The sequence below is a fragment of the Meriones unguiculatus genome, chromosome 3 (assembly GCF_030254825.1).
Source record: "Meriones unguiculatus strain TT.TT164.6M chromosome 3, Bangor_MerUng_6.1, whole genome shotgun sequence".
NCBI classification, from domain to species: Eukaryota; Metazoa; Chordata; class Mammalia; order Rodentia; family Muridae; genus Meriones; species Meriones unguiculatus.
The window spans coordinates 1,294,353-1,313,337 of NC_083351.1; the positions used below are offsets into that span (position 1 = coordinate 1,294,353).

Genomic DNA, 18,985 nt, shown 5'->3' on the forward strand with positions numbered 1-18,985 from the left:
TTCCAGGTATGGCTCTTGGAGGCTTCCTGCCCAGATGCCAAAAACTTCACAATGGTTCAGAAGCGGGCTAAGCACAGGGCTGGCCTCTCAGAACTCGGTGGCAGCTGCGAGGCCCCTGGGCCCCTGCTTAGCACAGTTCACACTCCAGACTACTATGCTGTGGACATACGCTGGGCTCACGGACCCCCCGCTGCCATCCCAGTCTAGCTCCCTGCTCTGCTGCTAAGTCGAGTTCCGTGCGAGGGGCCCCGCCCCCACCCCGCCAGAGGGCAGTGCATACATAGATGACATGCCGGCTGGAGTTCTGGTCGTCATTCCAGATGAAGAGGTCGATGAGGACTCGCTTGTTGAACTGCGAGTTCAGCACAGCCAACTGCCGCTCCAGCTCCCATGTGAGGCCTGAGGAGCCAGCACCCACGCTGGAGACCAGCTAGCCCAGCTCCGGACAGGCAGCTGCCTCCGAAGCACAGCATTCAGGTGTGGGGAGCCCTGCCTTGCTTAGGTAGGGAACTCATGTGGGACCTCGGGGACCTCGGTACCATTCTCCATTCTCCTTAGGGACCGTTTTCCAAATGGCCCATAGGGAAATAGGTACTAAAGAAATCACCGTGCCCCTGTGTCAGAGGTCAGCCACTGTCTGAGGGCTGGAAAGGGACATGAAGACTGGAGTCTGGGATACTAGGAGGAACCAGCCACAGTGCACACCTGTCACAGCTGCCACTGACTCCCCAGTGTGGAGCCAAAGCTTTGGGGACCCTAAGTTGGCTCTGGGAAGAGTGAGCCTCTTGGGGCTTCCTAAGAGCAGGCAGTTAGCTTGTGGGCAGCTGTGGGGCTGACAGACCTCGCCCCGATGTCTCCACACTGGCCCGGACTTACCCACAGTCTCATTCCACTTGTCCATGGCCACAGGCCAGCCTCCTATCATATCTAAGATTCTCAGCAGAGGCCCAGAGTCTCTCTTCTCTATCACAGCTGAGAAGAGAAGGAAGGAGAGTGCTTCCTCAGACTCTGGGAGCTCAGGTGCCATGACACATGCCCAGAACATGCCCGCCTCACAGCCTCAGCTTTAGCCCAGGGGTGAAGCAAACAGTTCCCTTGGGTCAGCGACAATGGGGTCTTGGTAGCCGGTAGCAGGTGATAGAAATCGGAGCAAAATTAGAGAAGCTGCTAGTTATATATGAATGAAGTCCTGGCTACTTGGGCCAAACAGAGCAGGGCTCTGTGCAGCTGACAGTGGGCTAGCAGCAGAGGAAAGGGCTCTGGGTTCTCGTCACATACTGCTGCCATCTGCCTGGAGTACCCAGACTCTCGGGCTAGACATCCAGTTAAGGTGAGAATCCAGAGGAAGCTGCCTGTGGCTGGTAGGTACTGGCCATGAGACCTGAGGAGATAAAATAGCCCTGGACGTGCCCAGACAGGGGTTTCAATGACGATGCCCTCATAAGACAATGGGCCCAACAAGTGCCATTGTCAGGACACTGGACTCAACCTCAAAGCTCTAGGAGATGCTCAGGGAAAAGGCTGGCCCCTACCAGACAGCATCGATGCCCTTGGGCAGTTAACTACAGGCTGGGACAGGGTAGCTGGCGATGGGCCAGGCCAGATGAGGCGCAGCACGCAGACCCTGTTTATGTGCCCTGCGTGATGCTCACCCACAGCCTATGCTCAGTGTGTAGTAGGCTGGAGCTGACTGGGCTCTGCAGGGGCGGCTCTACTCACTTTCATTCATGCAGGAGCGGTACAGTGTCTTGGCTTTCTCCACAGCTGGCCGGTCCTTGACAGTGGACTCCTCCAACACCCCTGTGGGCACAGGAGAAAGCTGAACAGAAGTTGGGGTGACTGTTGGGTCTTGTCTTCTGCAACCCCTGGTCCTTTCTGGCCTTGGGCGGCCCCTCCCCCCAGGGCTCCCATTCCTCTGGCAGACAAAAGGCTTCATCGGGCTGCACAAAGACACTGCAGTCAGCCCGCTCAAGGTGTCATCCCACTCACCCTGCTACCTAGTGGGCTGGAGCCCACTGAGACACAGGGCCACCTTCCTGCCCTCAGCCGCAGCCGCTCTCACCTTTGAGGATGACCTCAAGCTCATCCCGAAGGATGTCAAAGACGCTGTATCGGGAGTTGGTCTCGGGGATCACGTGGTGCCGCAGCCAGCCTCCGCACGCGTACTGGTAGAAATTGTCACAGGGATTTTTTGACTGGTCCATGTTATTGAGGATTCTGGCAGCTGTTTACCCCCAGGGGGTGGAGGGAGGAGAGAAGACCCTGAATTGTGGACATCTCAACATTGTCTTTGAGTCTGAGACACAGTGTTGCCACTTTGGGGACAGTTTGAGATTTAATCTCAGGATCAACTTGCTGGCAGCTACCAACCTGCCCTTGAGTGAGCTGGTCACTCTCTCTGAGCCACAGTGTGACTAGAAACAGTGAGGGGATGGCCTGGGGGGGGGGGTTAAAGGACTAGGGCTGCCGTGTATAGACCACGGGACCTTGAGCCCGCCTGAGGACTTGATATTGGAAGAGAGCTCCTGCTCTTAGGAGGGGCCCAGCTGGTGACCTTGCCCTCTAAACTGGCATCAGGCTCCTGGCCTCTTCCATGGCCCTTCTGCCCCACGCAGTCCAGTGGCCTCTCACTCCTCAGGAACTCCGTCCCTTGGGGAAAAGCAGCTCCCCCATCTATTTCCTTGGGGCTTCTTTCTTATCAGATGGGATAGCTGTGTCCCGGCAGTATGTTGGTGACAGGGGCCCGAGCTTATGTGCTCAGTGCTCTGTTGCCCAGGGAGCCCACAAAATTCTGGCCTGCATATGCCGCTCTCTTGCAGCTGGAGATTTCACAGAACGCTGCAGGGTGGGGCTCCAGGGTCCACCCAGACAAGAAAACCATACTCTGCACGTCTCTCCAGGCTTTCTCCCGCCTGCTCCACCTTCTCCCCCTTTTGCCTCCTGCAGAGGGCAGTCTGTGGTACCCAATTTTCAGACAGTCTCAGCTTGGCTTCCAGCAGCCAGCAGCCGCTGAGCAGCACTATGGCCACCCCAGGGGAGGAGCTCACCTGCCACCACGCAGCCTGGGGTGGTGCAGATTCCAGCTCTGTGTGGTGACTCTCTGATGGCTGCAGGGACAGAAGCAGCAGTGTGAGGTGTGCAGAGGGGAAGGGGATGCACAAGGCTTGGGGGGGGGCAGGGGCTGGCCTTGGTGAGGTACAAACGGGGTGAGTGTGGCAGGGCATAGCAGGGACAGGAGAGGTGGGGTGGGTCTCCATCCTCCCCCACCCTCCATGGACACCTCCAGGATAGGTCTGAATCACAACCCTGGTCCTTGACAGCTGAACCTCAAAGTGTGAATTTTATTTTCTGCAGTGACCTGGGACCCCCTTTAAATTCCCTGTCTCTATGGGAGCCTTACTGTGGCCCAGGACCCTCGGAACTGAGGCTGCTTGTGCTCTCCTACCTTGCTGTCCTGCCAGACCTAAGGTTCATACCATCCCACCCTGTCCTTACCCTGTAGTTAATATAGCCAAAGATGGTATCGAGCTGGCCTCCTGGGTGGTACCCAGCCATTCCCAGACATTCCGCATACCACAAGCACTGGAGACTGGTGTTCCTGCCAGCATCCTCTCTTCCTCATCCCTCCTGTGCTCCCTGCCCATCCACATCACCCCACCCATGGCAGGCCCAGATGCCAAGCCCACCTCCTCAAGGTGGCTGGCAGGGAAGGCAAAGGCTACCTCGTTTTACAACCGTCCTCTCTTCCTGGGAGAAGCGCAGCCAGCTACTTAAGAGGGGCAGCTGCTTTCCTGGGGAGAAACACAGTGCTCAGCCCCTCACCCCCCCTCGGAACCTCAGGGATCACTGTGTGTCAGCGCTGGTGTCTGTGTTCAGCGATCAGGAGTGCAGTGGTCACCACACACCAGGGAGCTCTCCCCTTCCTCCTCCTCTCCCTCATACTTTCCTGCTAGGCTTTCGTGGGGGAGGGGAAGGGCCCTCTTATCTTGCTATTCCTATCTTTTTTGTCCTTCCCGAACTACCCAGGCTCTTCCCGTCTTCCTGGGCTGTGCCTACAGCAAGCTGCTCTTGAGGTCCCACTACAGGAATAAATAAGGTAATTTAGGGGAAATTGAATCCTTGCAGGCAGGGACTTCCCTAGTGGCGACCCCCCTTTCTGTATTCTCACTGCCTGCTGAAGGTTCAAGGCCACCCTCCTTGTCCCTGTCCCTCCAGTACATGTGGGGAGGGACACTGCTTAGAACAGAGGTCTTCAGGACCTGGAGGGGCATTCGAGAGAGCAAGTCAGGCCTGGCCATCTTCAGACCTGGTGTGTGGTGTTGAGACTCCCCACAGCCAGACACACAGACCTGTGGGGAGGAGGAAACAGGGCTGTGGACTCTTGGCCCCTGGCAGAAGGTGCTGGAGGTGCCAACGATGGCTGCTCCTTGGGGCTAGACAGTGTCAAGGGCCATTCGCTCAGCACAGGGGGTGTTACAAACCAAACCATATCAGCTGTGCTGCCAGTGTGGACCCGGTCTTTGAAGCGCCTACCCCTTTACCCCCAATCTGATGGTGCCATTGAGGGAAACCTTTCAAGGGAAATCTGAGCTCCACGGACAAGAAAGTTGACTCCTCCGGCCTGCAATGGAAGTGGTGGGGGTCAAGGGAAGGAGGCTGCAAGCAGTCAAGCAGCCTTGAGCTTTGGCTGCTTCAGGGGCGGTGTGTTCATCTCCAGAGCAGAGCCTGAGGGTGAAACCCTGGACCTTGGATCTCAGAGTCACACCTCCCTCGGGAGGACCCGTGACCAGGAGGAAATCGCATTTGCAGACTCCGCATCCACCTCTGGAGCTCCCCTTGGAGAGCTCAGAACACCACAAGGAAGACAAGGACACGGCAGCACAGAAGGGCAGGATCCCAGACAGTGAGCACCTCTTTCCACAGAGCAGTGACCAGGCCAGAGCACAGGAAGGGAGGCCATGTTGCAAGGCTGACTGTAGCCTGCTGGGTGCATGTGTGTGCGCTGCTGTGAGGAGTCAGGGTTCTGGGGAGTCTGCTGCACAGGATCTAACTCCCACCTGTGATTCTTGCTAAACATAAGTTTGTGGTGATGCCCACAGGCAGAGAAGGGAAACAGAACCTTCTACTTCCAGCCCCCCAGTGAAGCAGGTAAATATTCTTGACAATCAAGAAGGAACCCTGGGGTGAGGGGTACAGCTCAGTTGGTAGAATGCATGTCTAGATATGCACAAAGCCCTGGGCTCCATTCCTAGCACCACATAAACCATGTGTGGCTCTTAGGAGGTAGGAGCAGGAGAATCAGGAACTTAAGGCCACCCTTAATTGGACAGTGAATGTGAGGCCAGCTTCCTCTGGGCTATACGAAACCTTGTCTCAAAAGCTCCACAAACCTTGCATGGTGGCGCACACCTCTAAACCTAGCACTTGGGAGGCAGAAGCAGGTGGATCTCTATGAGTTTCAGGCCAACCAGGGCTATATAGTGAGACAGTGTCTCAAGAAACAAACAAATCAAATACCAGACCAACAGAGAGCCCCAAGTGGTCAAAAGGAACGCAATATTAGCAGTGGCGGTCTGCAGTGGCTGTAGTCACTGCGCTGAAGACTACCGCAGAGACGCGCAAAGCTTCCAGACGCACCAGGGGCTTCACCAGGCAAGCGGAAACCACAGGAAAGAGTGGGATGGAAAGGCAACACGAGAAGTGAGCTCACTGGGTGCGTTGGGGATACTCAGGACCACTCAGGAGACAGACATGGTAGGAGCAGGAGTTCAAGGCCAGCCTCTCTACATAACCAGTTTAAGGGTACAGGAGACCCTGTCTCAAAAAAAAAAAAAAAAAAGTGAGGAAACGATGTCACAGGCACGACAGCCGTTGAAGCACACAAAAGAAACATCAGTGTCACTATCCAACTCTAAACAAAAAAGGAAAGGAAAGGAGGAAAATGAATCGCGAGAAGAGCTGTCAAAGCCCAGAGTATGCCAACCACGGTGGCCCCACTTTAGGAAGCAGAAATGGAAAGACTGCAAGCTCGGGCTGGCCTGGGCCAGACAGGGAGACCGGACCTCCCAAAGAAGCGGAAGCAAGAAGCGTCCCGGAGCTGAAGCCACAGGCAGTGAATGGCTAGTGTGGACGGCATTCCAGGAAGGACGGAGCTCCCTCAGTGCTCGATGATGTGAGCTCTGGTAATGTCAATTCTATGCCAAAATCAAGTAATAGCCTTGAGGGTTGCAAGATGGCTCAGTGGTCAAGAATGTGCCCTGCAAATGTGGGGACTGGAGTTTGAATCCCTAGCAGCCAAGCAAAGGTTGGTAGGTCTGGCAGCCCACTGGTAACTGCAGTGCTTTGGAGCTGGGAACGTGGGGTCTCTGGAGCAAGCTGTTGAGTGAGAGTAACAACCTGTGAGCTCCGGGTTCAAGTGAGAGACCCTGCCTCAACACAGAGGGTGGAGAACGATTGCACGCACATGCACACATTACATACACATGTCCACACACACACACTACATGCATGCACATACCACACATCATACACACATGCACACATCATATATACATGCATACACACACTCATACATCATGCACAGACACACTTGCACACATCATACACACATGCACACACACATACACACAAGAAAAACTCATGCACACATCACATATATGCACTCATGCACAAATCACACACACTTATGCACACTATGTATGTACATTTATGCAAACATATATATGTGTACACACGCATTCCACACACATACATACATAATAGTCTTTGCAATCCCTCTGAAAGCTTGTTTTCCTAAAATTTTGTTTTTCAAAACATTAAAAATCCCTTGACTGGCAGATGTGGTGCCAGTAATCCCAGCACTCAGGAGGCAGAGGCAGGAGGATCTCTATGAGTTTGAGGCCAGTGTGGTCTACAGACTGAGTTTAGGACATCCAGGGCTACACAGAGAAACCTTGTCTTGAAAAACAAAACAAAAACAAAACTGGGAAGAGACTGGAGCGGTGGCTCAGTGGTTAAAAGCACACGCTGCTCTTACAGAGGATCCGAGTTCAGTTCCTGACTCTGGGTTCTCAATACCTCTTCTCTCCTCAGAGGGAGGCTGCACTTGTGTGCATATGCCCCCACAGAAACATAGTACATGCAAAGAGCTACAAATAATACATAAGAAATGTTTAAACGATGATGCAGAGAGTGACAGGGGACGATTCACATTGATCTCTGCCTCCACACCTGCATGCACATTCCCTGCACACACATACACACACATACACATACAGTGTGTCTATGAGAGAGAGAGAAGAATGAGGGTGAGAACTTAGGCTTCCCTGAGGTTGAGAAATCTTCTTGGAGGCTGGGGTGAGAGGTGGGGGGTGTTGGGAGGCAGATGTGGAGTGTGTGTGTGGTGTGGCCAAGGCTGTCTCAAGTGGAAGAATCTCAAGACACCGGATGGAAACAAAACACCTTCTCAGAGGAAACTTTCTGCTGACATCACACAGGAGGCCAAAGAAAGGCCCATGTGGATGTGAGTTTATGTTTATAGAAGAAGCCGTCCGTTAAGAAGAACAAAGAGCAGGCCCCAAGGAGCCCTCAAGCCACCTCTTTGCAATAAAGCCCTGAACACCCCGCTCTGCTGTTGCTCCCACTCAAGGGCAAGGGGTACTCTGCTCACCTCTTACCTGTAGTGAGTCCACGTGGCCTGCTTTAGCTGACAAAATGAGGTGGCTGTGACATGCTGCAGTCCTGAGCTAACGCCCCAGGTGGCCTAGGTGCTCTCATGAGAACTGCTCTCAGGACAGGAACGAGGTTAGTTAGGTCTCTGTGGCTGGCTGGGCTTCCCTGGGCAAGGTGAGCTAGAATGATGCTCTGTGGAGTTTACCAGGAAAGCCAGGGACAGAGACTATCACAGAAAAACTGACCACCAGAAAGGACAGACTGAATCTTATTTCATCAATTTATTGTTTCTGTGTTCACGTGTAGAGAATGCCCATGTGCACACGTGTGTGGAGCCCAGAGGTCAGTTTGTTTTGTGTTGTTTCTCAGGCCCTGCACACCCTGCCTTTTGAGGTGGGATTTCTCACTGGCAGGCGGGTCACCGGGTATGATAGGTTAGGCTGGCTAACAAGCCCCAGGAATCCTCCTGTCTGTCTCCTGGCAATGGTTTTTATCACACATGCACCACCATGGGACTGAACTCAGATCTTTGTTTGCACAGCACTTGACTGACTGAGCTCTCTTCACAGCCCTGACAGCAGAATTTTAGAAGTAAGTAGAGAAAATATAGGAGAGACGTGTGTGTGTGTGTGTGTGTGTGTGTGTGTGTGTGGTGTGTGTGTGTGAGAGAGAGAGTGTGTCAAGGCTTACACAAATCCAAGCAGAAGAAACACATGTGGTTTCTTAAATTTTTCACAGTAAAAACCCAGAGAAAGACAAGGAGAAAATTCCTCAGAGGAGAAAGGGGCGGAGGGTTCATCTGACAGACAATGGCAGTACGCTGAAAGGCCCCAAACAGCAGCAGTGCCCATCAGCACTCAGTCTTGCTCTCTAAAACACCAAGAATGTCTCAGCTCAGGTTTGCTGAGACAGGAAGACTGTTGTGACTGGGATGTGAAAACAGTAAAGTGAGCAAATTATTTTCACGTCCACATATGCTGACATCTTACCACTCACAGATGATTTCAAGGCGGCATCACTGGGGTGTGTGATCACCAGAGAGGCCTGACAATTCCCGAGTCCCAGTATGTGTTCACTGACCCCACTGTTTGAGGCTGAGGTCCTCCCAGGCTGGATAGCCATTCCGGGCTCCCTTAAGGTGCAGGACTCCCTCCCCTCAGCAGGGCCTCCTGCTCTCTGCCTGACTTCATCTGGAGAGTGTCTTTAGACACGGAGGCCCCTAACCACAGTTGACACATGGCCTCTGACTCAGCTCCCTGCCAGTTCTCCCCTCCCCAGGCCTGTACGTTAATTAAGTACTATGTTTCCCTTCACATGACAGGAATGTGCTGTTTAAGGCTAATCAAGCATCCTTGAAGTGCCTAGTTCCAACCAATCATGTCCACCTATCCTTGGAGCCCCCCACGCACTCCCCAAGACGTATACAGCCTTTGTTCTCTGGAATTAAAGTTGGACTAGCTCCCTGAGTGGTTCCCAGGGTGTGTGATCCCTGTACAGTGCTCGCCAGCCTTTTCAGGCTGTGCCCCTCCTGCCTCCATGGGCTGCTGGGAGACAGCCCCCAGGCAGGAGGAAAACCACAGCTCACCTTGTTTAAGCACTGAAGCTCTAACCTCCAGTATGGGTGTCTGCAGGTGTGTGAGTGTGCATGCATGCAAGTATGCATGTGTTCGGGTATGCGTGTGTGTGTGTGTGTGTTAGAGTTGTAGAATCAGGGTTGTTATAAGGTGAGAAACTTACTTGAACATGGTACAGTTAAAAGCAACAGTAACTATATATGGTCTTTGTTTGGGACATAAACACACAGCAGAAACCAAATACTTGATAGCAATAACATGTCAGCAGGACGTGTGTGTGTGTGTGTGTGTGTAGATAAACCACATTAAGTGAAGGCATTGGAGGAAACAGTGGAGATGTTTTCCTTTGCCTTTTATTAAGTTAAATATGCACCTGGAATTTACAACAGAAGCTCTATTTTTAACATCAAAACCTACGACCAAGTGTCACTTCCTTCTTCACAATGGCAACAATAACCTAATTTTTAAAAAAATCACTATATTTTTTCTGAACCTAATCCAAGATGAGGAAAATGACATCTAGGAGAGCCTGGGCCAAGTCTGGCGAGAGATGCAGATGCGGACACGGACGGCTTCATCCCTGACAGGCGAACACTCCTGGGAGAGATGTTTCAAACAAGGAGCAGGAAGAAACCAGCCACTTTCGAAATCAGCTATTCGCCCAGGGTGGGCTTGCTCCTGTTTGCAAAGCTGGGAGCCCTTGGCGTCAAGAGCATCCATGCACACCCTAGTCCTCTCCATAAATCTTGACCAGTTGCCTACAAGGGTATTGAGGGAAGATCTCAGAAGGGCCTAGGGAGCCTGCCTGAGAGAGGGTTTTATTGATCATCCAGCAGTGGGGCGTTTCAAGTAATGGAACCAAGTTAGCACGGCCTGAAACCTCTGAAAGCATCCAAAATAAGCCTTCCGCTCTTTAAAGTTACAGCGCTGGAAATCTGACCGACCCAAACACGGCCTTGACTTCAGCTTGAGGCCTGAGGGTGTGGTTTACTTGTGGGAAACTAAAGGCTGTTTACTTTTTAAGTTGATTTTGAAGAAAAGATGAGCGAGGCCAGGAAAATGATTTTAAAAGTTAGAGATGTACCTTGAACGACCGTTTCCACTACTTTTTTTTCTGTTGCTGTGACAGAATACCCTGACAAAAATCATCTTTGGAGGGAAAGGGTTCATTTTGGCTCCCAGTGCGGACTACCGCGGCGTGCAGGCAGGCGCGTGGGGCTGGCCCGCCAGCTAGCTCGCTTTTCCTCGGCGCACAGGAAACAGAGGTCGTGAGCAGGAAGCGGAGCGCGGCTGTAAAGCCCACCCCCAGCGAGGACCGCCTTCAGCAAGGGTCCGCCTCCTAAGGGTTCCGTAGCCTTTACAACAGCGCCACCGGGTGGTGGCACCAAGTGTCAGAGACCTGATCCTGTGCCAGGCGCTGTAAAGTCAAAGCACTGCCTGTCACGTCTTCCAGATAAACAACAGACTGTGTGAAAGGCACGGGTTGAAGACAGGTGTGGAGGTGTACCTCTGTAATCCCAGCACTTGCAAGGTAGGGACGAAAGGGTCAGAAGTTCAGGATCATCCTTGGTTATACAGTAAGCTGGAGGCCAACACGGACTACACGAGATCCTCTCTCTCTCTCTCTCTGTCTCTCTGCTTCTGTCTCTCTTTCATCAAATACACAAAAGGCACAGACTGGTTTTTGAAATGGTAAAGACAGGCCCTGCATAACAATCACTAGACAGTAAAAGGAGCCGTCTAGAAACTTATAAATGATGAAATCCAGGAATAAAAATATTGAAATAAAATCCAGACAACAGCAGGGAGTGAAAATGTAACTCGTTACTTTTCATAGTTCAGAGACCAGGGGCTGGAGAGATGCTCAGGAGTTAAAAGCACTCATTGGACCCCGAGTCCAGTTCCCAGCACCCACAAGACCGTTCACAGCCTCTTGTAACTCTAGTTTCCAGAGCTGACACCCCCCCCTTTTTTTTTTTTTTGCTTCTGAGGGTACTTTCACTCACATGTGGAACTATCCTTCCATATACACAAAATTAAAAATAAATATTTTAAAACACACCATAAAATACATAAACGACAAGGGTGGATTTACACCAACGCTGTGGAGATGGCTGTATTGGGATGTGGGGCTTGGTGTCTCACAAGCTAACATACCTTCATACAGGATGCAATGAGGAGATTGTTGGGGTCAGTGGCAAGACTGCCATCTTGTTATTAAAATGTCTTTAAAGATTTATTTAGTTATTATTTATACAATATTCTGTCTGCATGTACCCCTGCATGCCAGAAGAGGGCACTGGATCTCATTATAGATGGTTGTGAGCCACCATGTGGTTGCTGGGAATGGAACTCAGGACCTCTGGAAGAGCAGCCAGTGCTCTTAACCGCTGAGCCGTCTCTCCAGCCCTGGTTACTGTTGTTGATAACGAGTGATGTGATGGGCACTTTTTTCAAGGCATCCCTGTTGTTTTAAGTCTTCACTCCCTCATGTGAGCCTCCTTTCTGTTTTGCATGTCAGGAAACTGAGGCAGAGATATTGTGGAAGTTATCTGAGGTCACACAGCTGGGAGAGGAGCTGGACTACCCAGCTAAGCTGTGTAGCTGGGCACGGAGGTGCATACCACCTCAGGCCCTTCCTGTCCTCACTGAGTAACAGGGGAAGAGACCAAGGACACAGCCCAGGTCCAGGCTGGCAATATCTTCCTGCAAAGAGAGCTGCTGGCAGGCTCTGTGTCACCTACGCAGCTTCGCTGCTTGGCCAGGAACGGAGCACAAGTGTAAACAAGTGGGCAAGGCAGTGTGCCAGGAAGTTTATTTACAAAAACAGGCGGAGGCCATGGTTAGGCAGCCTGAGCAATGACTGTGGCTGCTTGTGAGGAGAATTCTGGATGAGCATGAATGAGGGCATAGTACTGAGCTATTTATGAAAATATTTTACTTTCAGAGCCAGCCAAGTGCCTCAAGGATAAAGACATTGTTGAGAAAGACTGGGACCTGAGTTTGATTCCCAGAACTCATGTAAGGGTGGAAGGAGAGAATCAACTCCAAAAGATGGCCTCTGACCTGATACCCATGCCACTCATACCCCTCCACATGCATACAGAATGAAAAGACTTTCAGCAAAAAAAGATTTGTCTGTAATTTTAAACTAGCAAATAATTAAAAGAAAAAACTAGGCAACTACCAAAAGGATTAAAAAAAGAAAAGACATTTTAAGCAAATTGAGGGGAGAATAGCTCTTTGAACAAAGGCAAGACAAGATGAAAATGCATCAGAAACACAAATGAATACTGTCGACAAACGACATTCTAGAGATCACGGGGAACGCCATTAAGGGATGTCCTCCCGGAAGACAAACTCAACGACATTCTAGAGATCACGGGGAACGCCATTAAGGGACGTCCTCCCAGAAGACAAACTCAACGACATTCTAGAGATCTCGGGGAACGCCATTAAGGGTGTCCTCCCGGAAGACAAACTCAACGACATTCTAGAGATCTCGGGGAACGCCATTAAGGGACGTCCTCCCGGAAGACAAACTCAACGACATTCTAGAGATCTCGGGGAACGCCATTAAGGGACGTCCTCCCGGAAGACAAACTCAACGACATTCTAGAGATCTCGGGGAACGCCATTAAGGGTGTCCTCCCGGAAGACAAACTCAACGACATTCTAGAGATCTCGGGGAACGCCATTAAGGGACGTCCTCCCAGAAGACAAACTCAACGACATTCTAGAGATCTCGGGGAACGCCATTAAGGGATGTCCTCCCAGAAGACAAACTCAAAACTCAGCCAGGTAGGACAGACAGTTCAGCTGTACACAGAAAGCTCTCCTAAAAGAGGACGGAAGAACTTGAATTCAGTTCTTGGATCCATCTGGGTGGCAGTGGCAGTGGTGGTGCACACCTTTAATCCCTCTCGTCACTCAGGAAAGTAGGTCTCTCTGAGTTCCAGGCCAGCCTGGTCTACAGAAGGAGTTCCAGGACAGCCAGGGGTACATAGAAAAACCCTATCTCAAAAACCAAAAACAAACAAAAAGCAAAAAACCACCACCAACAAAAACCAATTCTCTGGACCCACGTGGTAGAGTAGAAGTTTTTCCCTTCTACCACATGGGTCCAGAGAATTGGTCTTTCCAAACTGTCCTCTGACCTTCATGTCCATGCCATGCCCCCAGTAAATGTAACAGAAAATTGCAAAAAATTGTTTTGGTTTTATTATTTTATTTTTATGTGTATGGTTGTTTTTCTTGTATGAATGCTTGTGGGCCATGTGTGGAACTGTCTGAAACTAGAGTTACAGACAGTTGTGAGCCACCATGTTATTGCTGGGAACCAAACTCCTGTCCTCTGGAAGAACAGTGCTCTTAACCACTGAGCCATCTCTCCAGCCCAATATAAAAAGTTTGTTTGTTTTTAAAGGAACAGAATCCAGAGTAAGAGCTTTGCTAAGATAAAATCACTACATGATGTCATGTAGCTGGCTGATTCTGTGTGTATATCAAAATATAAAATTGCAGGAGCAAAGCGCTCATACACATGAAAATAAATAAATCACACACAATTACATAAATTTATGAAACTAAGTTTGTAGTTCATGGCTTTTTGAAAACTGGAGAGTGATTGAGGAAAACACCTTAGAATCCTCTCTCTCTCTCTCTTTTTTTTTTTTTTTTGGTGTGTATGGGTGTTTTGTCTCTGCGCATGTCTGTGCATCCTATGCACCCCTGGGGCCCATGGAGGACAGAAAGGGGTGCCAGATCCCCTAGAACTGGAGTTACAGACCGCTGTGAGCTGCCACATGGGTGCTGGGAATTGAGCCTGAATGTTCTGGAGAAGCAGCCAGTGCTCCGACCCGCTGAGACACCGCTCTAGCCCCGGTGGCTAAGTTTATGCTCACGGGCCAGTCTTAAACGGGTGAGATAATTAAGCCTTGACATCACTTCAGCATACTGACAAGTCTTTAGTGTAAGATTTTCACACACCTCCTTTTAATAGCCAGCTGAAGAGAGTGAAGGAAGCCAGCATTACAGCGGCCTTGACTGAGCTCACAGGTACTTGTAAGCAGTGTCCATTCTCAACAGGCAGCACTGGCGTCAGCCACAAGCACATCTGGCCTTTTGACCGTATTTTAAAAAACTGACTAGCCTAAGGCTAGTGTGATGATCTGTTTATCAGCCTGATAGGGATAGGGGCATCTTGTGCATGCTTGAGGGGAGTTAGCCAAACTAACTGGGTGTGCAGAGATGCCCACTGTGGGTAGGGACCCCAGGACTGCATAGCATGAGACAATGAATTGAGCACAACATGCATCATTCTCTTCTGATGGATTCACATCCCTGCTGCCTCGACTTCCCCAAACACACTCTCTCTTAGGTTGCTTTTGTCAGGGTATTTTGTTGCAGCAGCAGCAACAGACCTAAGATTAACCTCAGCCAAGCACCAGAGATTTCACCAGCTCCACCAGAGTTTCTGACAGTTGTGCAGCTGACCCAGAAGTCAGTAAAAATTAAAATAGTAACATAAGGTCACCTGGATACAAAAAATTAAAGAGTAAATGATAGCTCACAGATCAGACATAATATAAAAATCCTCAGAACAGAAACAACAGCAAAACATTTAAAAATGGACAAAACAAAAGCTTCCATCTCCTCAGTCCTTATTGGAGTTCTGGACTGAAGCTCTGGGGTCATTCCGGAGGTCAGAAGCCCTAGAGGGGGAGGAAGCAGAGACTGTGGAGCCCTGGCGGATCAAGGGGACCCTGCTGTCCCAGAAACCACAGAGCTTGAAGGGTAAAGGGAGAGATATGCAGGGAGAAGACGGACAGGGTGACAGGAGACCCCTGTCCCACCCTGCCCTGCCCCTGGTCCTGTACCTCATGGCTGGCTGTGAGGCCTTCAGGCCTGTTCTCTGGAGGTCTCAGGTGTTTTGAGACCAGTGACCTTCAAGCAGAGGTCCCTGGACCCCTGGACTCCACTGAGCGCACGGGCCCTGCCATCCCTGTTCTACCTGTTAGCCCCTTGCAGGGGAACTAAGCTGGCAGAGGCCACAATGGCCACTGGGCAGAAGCCACACTCTGTGTGGGCTCTTGAAGGCACTTAGGTAGGGGAGACCAACCTCATCCTTAGGGAGAATCCACTCGCGTTTCCCAGCTGTCCCTCGTCCTGCCTGAGGGAGCAGTCAGGCTCTGGTGGCTCCGGTTAGACCCAGACCCCAGTGAGTAGACTGTGTGAACCTTCCTTCCTCCTGTATGTTTATGGCCCCGCCTCTGGCTCAACGGGAGGAAGGGCTTGAAAGGTGCACAGCCGCTGGGTGTCTAGGTGCCGCATCCAAAGGGGAGCATCCGAGTCCCTCATGTGGTCCTTGAGGAAGGGGTCAAGGACCGTGTGTGGAGCGGTTCCTGAGACACCTTAGGTCTACCCCAAGGACGGCCCTGGCACACCTCCACTCTCAGGCTAGCCCCTTCCTTCCAGTTTGTCTGAATCAGAAGGGGGGCTGGCTCAGTGGGCGCGCGGGGGGGGGGGGGGAACCTGTCTGCGGTCTGCTGCAGCCAGGAGTCCCTGCGGAGGCAGAAGGGGCGGAGGCAGAGCCCGCAGAAGCTGCTGCGCCAGCGAGGCGAGCCGGACAGAGCTTTCTGGATGGGGTCGCTGGGGCCGTGCAGGTCAGTGTCCCTTCTGTGGCTCCCCTGGAGTCAGCAGAGTGTCCCTGGGAGGCAGTGGGGGCCCACTCCGCTCCTCTCAGAGGCATGCAAAGCTCTGGGCGGGGGTGGGTTGCGGGAAGGTGAGGGCGCAGGACGTCCTTACTCACCTCGGCTGTAGAGGACACCCAGGGCCACTAGGGCTCCCAGAAGCAGCAGCAGCAGCAGCAGCAGCAGCCCCCTCTCCAGGAAGGCTGAGCGCTTCTTCCCAGACCACTCTGCTCTCTCCACCATCCCCACTGGGCTCTCCGACTTCCCCATCAGCCGGTTCTGGGAGGAAAGAGCACAGCTGAGCACCCCAGGCCAGGGAGAAGCAGCCCCAACGTTCTGATCACACTAAAGCTGGCGCTCTGTCCCGGTCTCTGCCCTGGTCTTGGGGTCCTGATGCTAGGGCCAGGGACCCCCGTGTGGAAGAGAGACCTGGCCAGCTAGTCATGATGGCCAGTGCTTCCCAAAGTCAGTTTCCCTCTTGTTTCGTGATCTGACTGGTCCTGGACACTGGATCAGGAGTGTTAGAGGGCTGGCTCAGGCCCTGAGCTCCTTGCCTGTCCTTTGGCTGTTCCTGTTGGAATCCAGGAGTTTCAGGGAGTGGTGGGGGTGGGAACTCTGCAGAGCAAGAGGGCCTCAGTGGCTTAAAGCGCAGTCCCGTTATCTACTGCCCTGTGAGCATATCTGGGCGTCACCTTCACCTTGTCGTGGGGAAGACACCATCCTGAGCCAAGGAGAGGGAGACAGCAGTGGAGGACACAAGGTTGGTGACTGGGAAGGTTGGCTGCGGGACAGGGGCAGGTGACTGGGAAGGCTCCTGGATCCACGAGTGCTCCTCTGAGCCTCACTGGGGATCTCTGTACATCAACTTCCAAATGGCCCCGCCTGGGGAGGGCACCCAGGTGCCTCACATAGTTGTCACAGCTGTTTCTGGTAGGGTGCGGTGTGGGTGGGGCCCTGCGCTTCACTCCCTGGGTCCCCCTGTCTGTCTGCTGTTCCCTCCTGTGTGGGTACTCACATACCCAGAACTTCCCATACTTCTCTGGATGCTCAGACCATGGCTGTCTGGCGCTTTGCACCCTCACAAGGCCTCTGCTTTACATCAGACAGTCCCATTCCCAAGTTGTTGAAACCAGACTTTGGAGTCGTGCCTGACCTCACACTTTGCTTATCTTAGGCCTTTGGTTCTGCCACAGTCTGACCTTGCCCCCTCGACTCCCCCAGTTTGCTCCAAGCTGCCATCTCCTTGAGGCGTACTGTCTCCTTTCTCACCCAGAGGGGACCTGACCAAGAGGTCCCCTGTGCTTCCCACTGCTACGCCCCTAGATCCTCAAGCCCATTTGCCAGGATGCCCATTTCCCTGATTGAAGAAGGCCCCACTTTTCAGGGGCCTCCGTGACCTGGCTTTCAAGTTCACCTGAGCAAACCCTTAGCTCGCTCCTGTTCCATGCTACCCTAACACACGGTTCTATTCATTTCATCCCTATGAGAAAACCCGCTCCACCGGTGGACCCTTCTTCATGGGCAGTATCCACAGTTGGAAACCGAGTAGTGAATGAGTAAAGGAATGGGTGAGTGAAGGAATGAGTGTGCTTGCCAGCCCTGCGGGACAAGCCTGGGCCTGGCCTTTGCAGCTCATGTTCCAGCACCTGTTCTGACTCTAAGTGCATTAGCCAGTTCTCTTCTGCATTCTTCTGGCTCACATCATTCTGCCCTGCAAACTTCACTTCTTGGAGACAAGGCACACACACAATAAACACACATGCACACTCCAGTGCTCACACGCATTCTGAGCAAGTCTGAGAGCACACGGGCACACACACACATTTGAAGGCATGCATGCATGCATGAACTCACTCCTGAGCGCATGTGCACACACAGAGCCGGTGGCCTGGGGCAGGTGTGGGGTGATTGTGCTTGGGTAAGAGGGAATGGTGTCAGCGTGGCCAGGCCCTGAAGTGGGTCTTTATCCCCCTGCTGATGCTCCAGGGGACTCTGGAGAAGGCAGGGGCATTCCAGGTGGGTGCAAAGGGGCTCCTCAACAAGGTGTGGGTGACAACATGCTGAAATGCTCAGTGCCCTCTTCCCCAGTGAAACGATTGGGTTCCCAGAGGGTGTCATGACAAAGCTTAAATGTCAAGTGTGATGGTGCATGCCTGGAATCAGCATTTGGGAGGCCGAGGCTGGAGGACTGCTGTGAACTCAAGGTCAGCCTGGACTACAGAGTGAGACTGTGCCAAGCAAAACAAAACAAACCCCAACAACGGAATGAAAGGAGACACAGCCAGCGAAGCAGTGGGCAGGGCCCTCTCGGTGAGCCTCACCTGGCGGTCTCAGGGGCAGCAGCCACCACTGGGCAGGTCCTTAAAGGCTGGCTTGGGGTGTCTCAGAGCTGGGGTGAGCTGGCCAAGGTGGGCTCCCGGTGGAGTAGAGCAGCGGTCAGGCCGATCTGGCTGTAAGGTCACACGGAGCTGGTGTTCCAGCCCACCTTTGTGACAGCATGCGCTCCGTGGAGATGGTGACATACCCAGACATTCCATAGGCCTTGGTATGGGGGAGGGGCAGGTTGCTTTCTGGCACAGGTGACTGCTGACTGGGTGTTCTGACACCTCCCACAAGCCCCCTTTTCCTCTCATTTCTGTTTACTCTGTTCCAAAGGGACCTCCTGGGCAGGAAACCCTGTGCTCATTTGGCCAGAGGTGCTGGTAGGGTTTTTGCAGCAGGCTGGCAGAGCCGTACCTCCTTGGGGGTTCTTCCCTGCAGCGGGGGGGGGGGGGGGGAGGTGCTCTGGGGGACTTGCCAGTGTAAGGGAGGCTCCTGGTGATAGACAGGCAGGGCCGGAGAAAGTCTGACTGGGTGACCTATGGAGTGCTCCTGGCCGCCAAAGACATCTGGAAGGGCCAGGCGGCAGAGGCTGGGTCCCATGAAAACCGTCTCCTGATGGGGCTGCTGAAAGGTTGGGTCCGTGCTCTGACGGCTTCTGAGAGTGGCCCCCAGCCTTTGGGGAGGACAGTTTCCAGCTGCAGCTCAGAGCTGGGCTCACACCTTAGG

The 18,985-nt window shown here is 52.5% G+C and overlaps 1 protein-coding gene across 9 annotated transcripts in view; it reads right to left on the reverse strand.

Moving 5' to 3' along the window:
• Positions 1-18,946, reverse strand: part of Mmel1 (membrane metalloendopeptidase like 1) — a 28,074-nt gene extending 9,128 nt beyond the window's left edge. The window contains exons 1-8 of one of the 9 annotated variants that reach the window (XM_060378931.1): positions 18,259-18,946; positions 16,057-16,216; positions 3,723-3,791; positions 3,048-3,107; positions 2,063-2,224; positions 1,720-1,800; positions 877-972; positions 281-399 (exon numbers count right to left, since the gene is read on the reverse strand). In XM_060378931.1, the coding sequence (XP_060234914.1) occupies positions 281-399; positions 877-972; positions 1,720-1,800; positions 2,063-2,224; positions 3,048-3,107; positions 3,723-3,791; positions 16,057-16,207 (738 nt within the window). In that variant the 5' untranslated portion in view covers positions 16,208-16,216; positions 18,259-18,946. Of the gene's footprint in view, positions 1-280; positions 400-876; positions 973-1,719; positions 1,801-2,062; positions 2,225-3,047; positions 3,108-3,722; positions 3,792-15,366; positions 15,501-16,056; positions 16,644-18,258 lie in introns of those variants that run through there. The other 8 variants (XM_060378932.1, XM_060378933.1, XM_060378934.1 and 5 more) reach the window with 8 other exon arrangements.
• Positions 18,947-18,985: the final 39 nt, after the last annotated feature.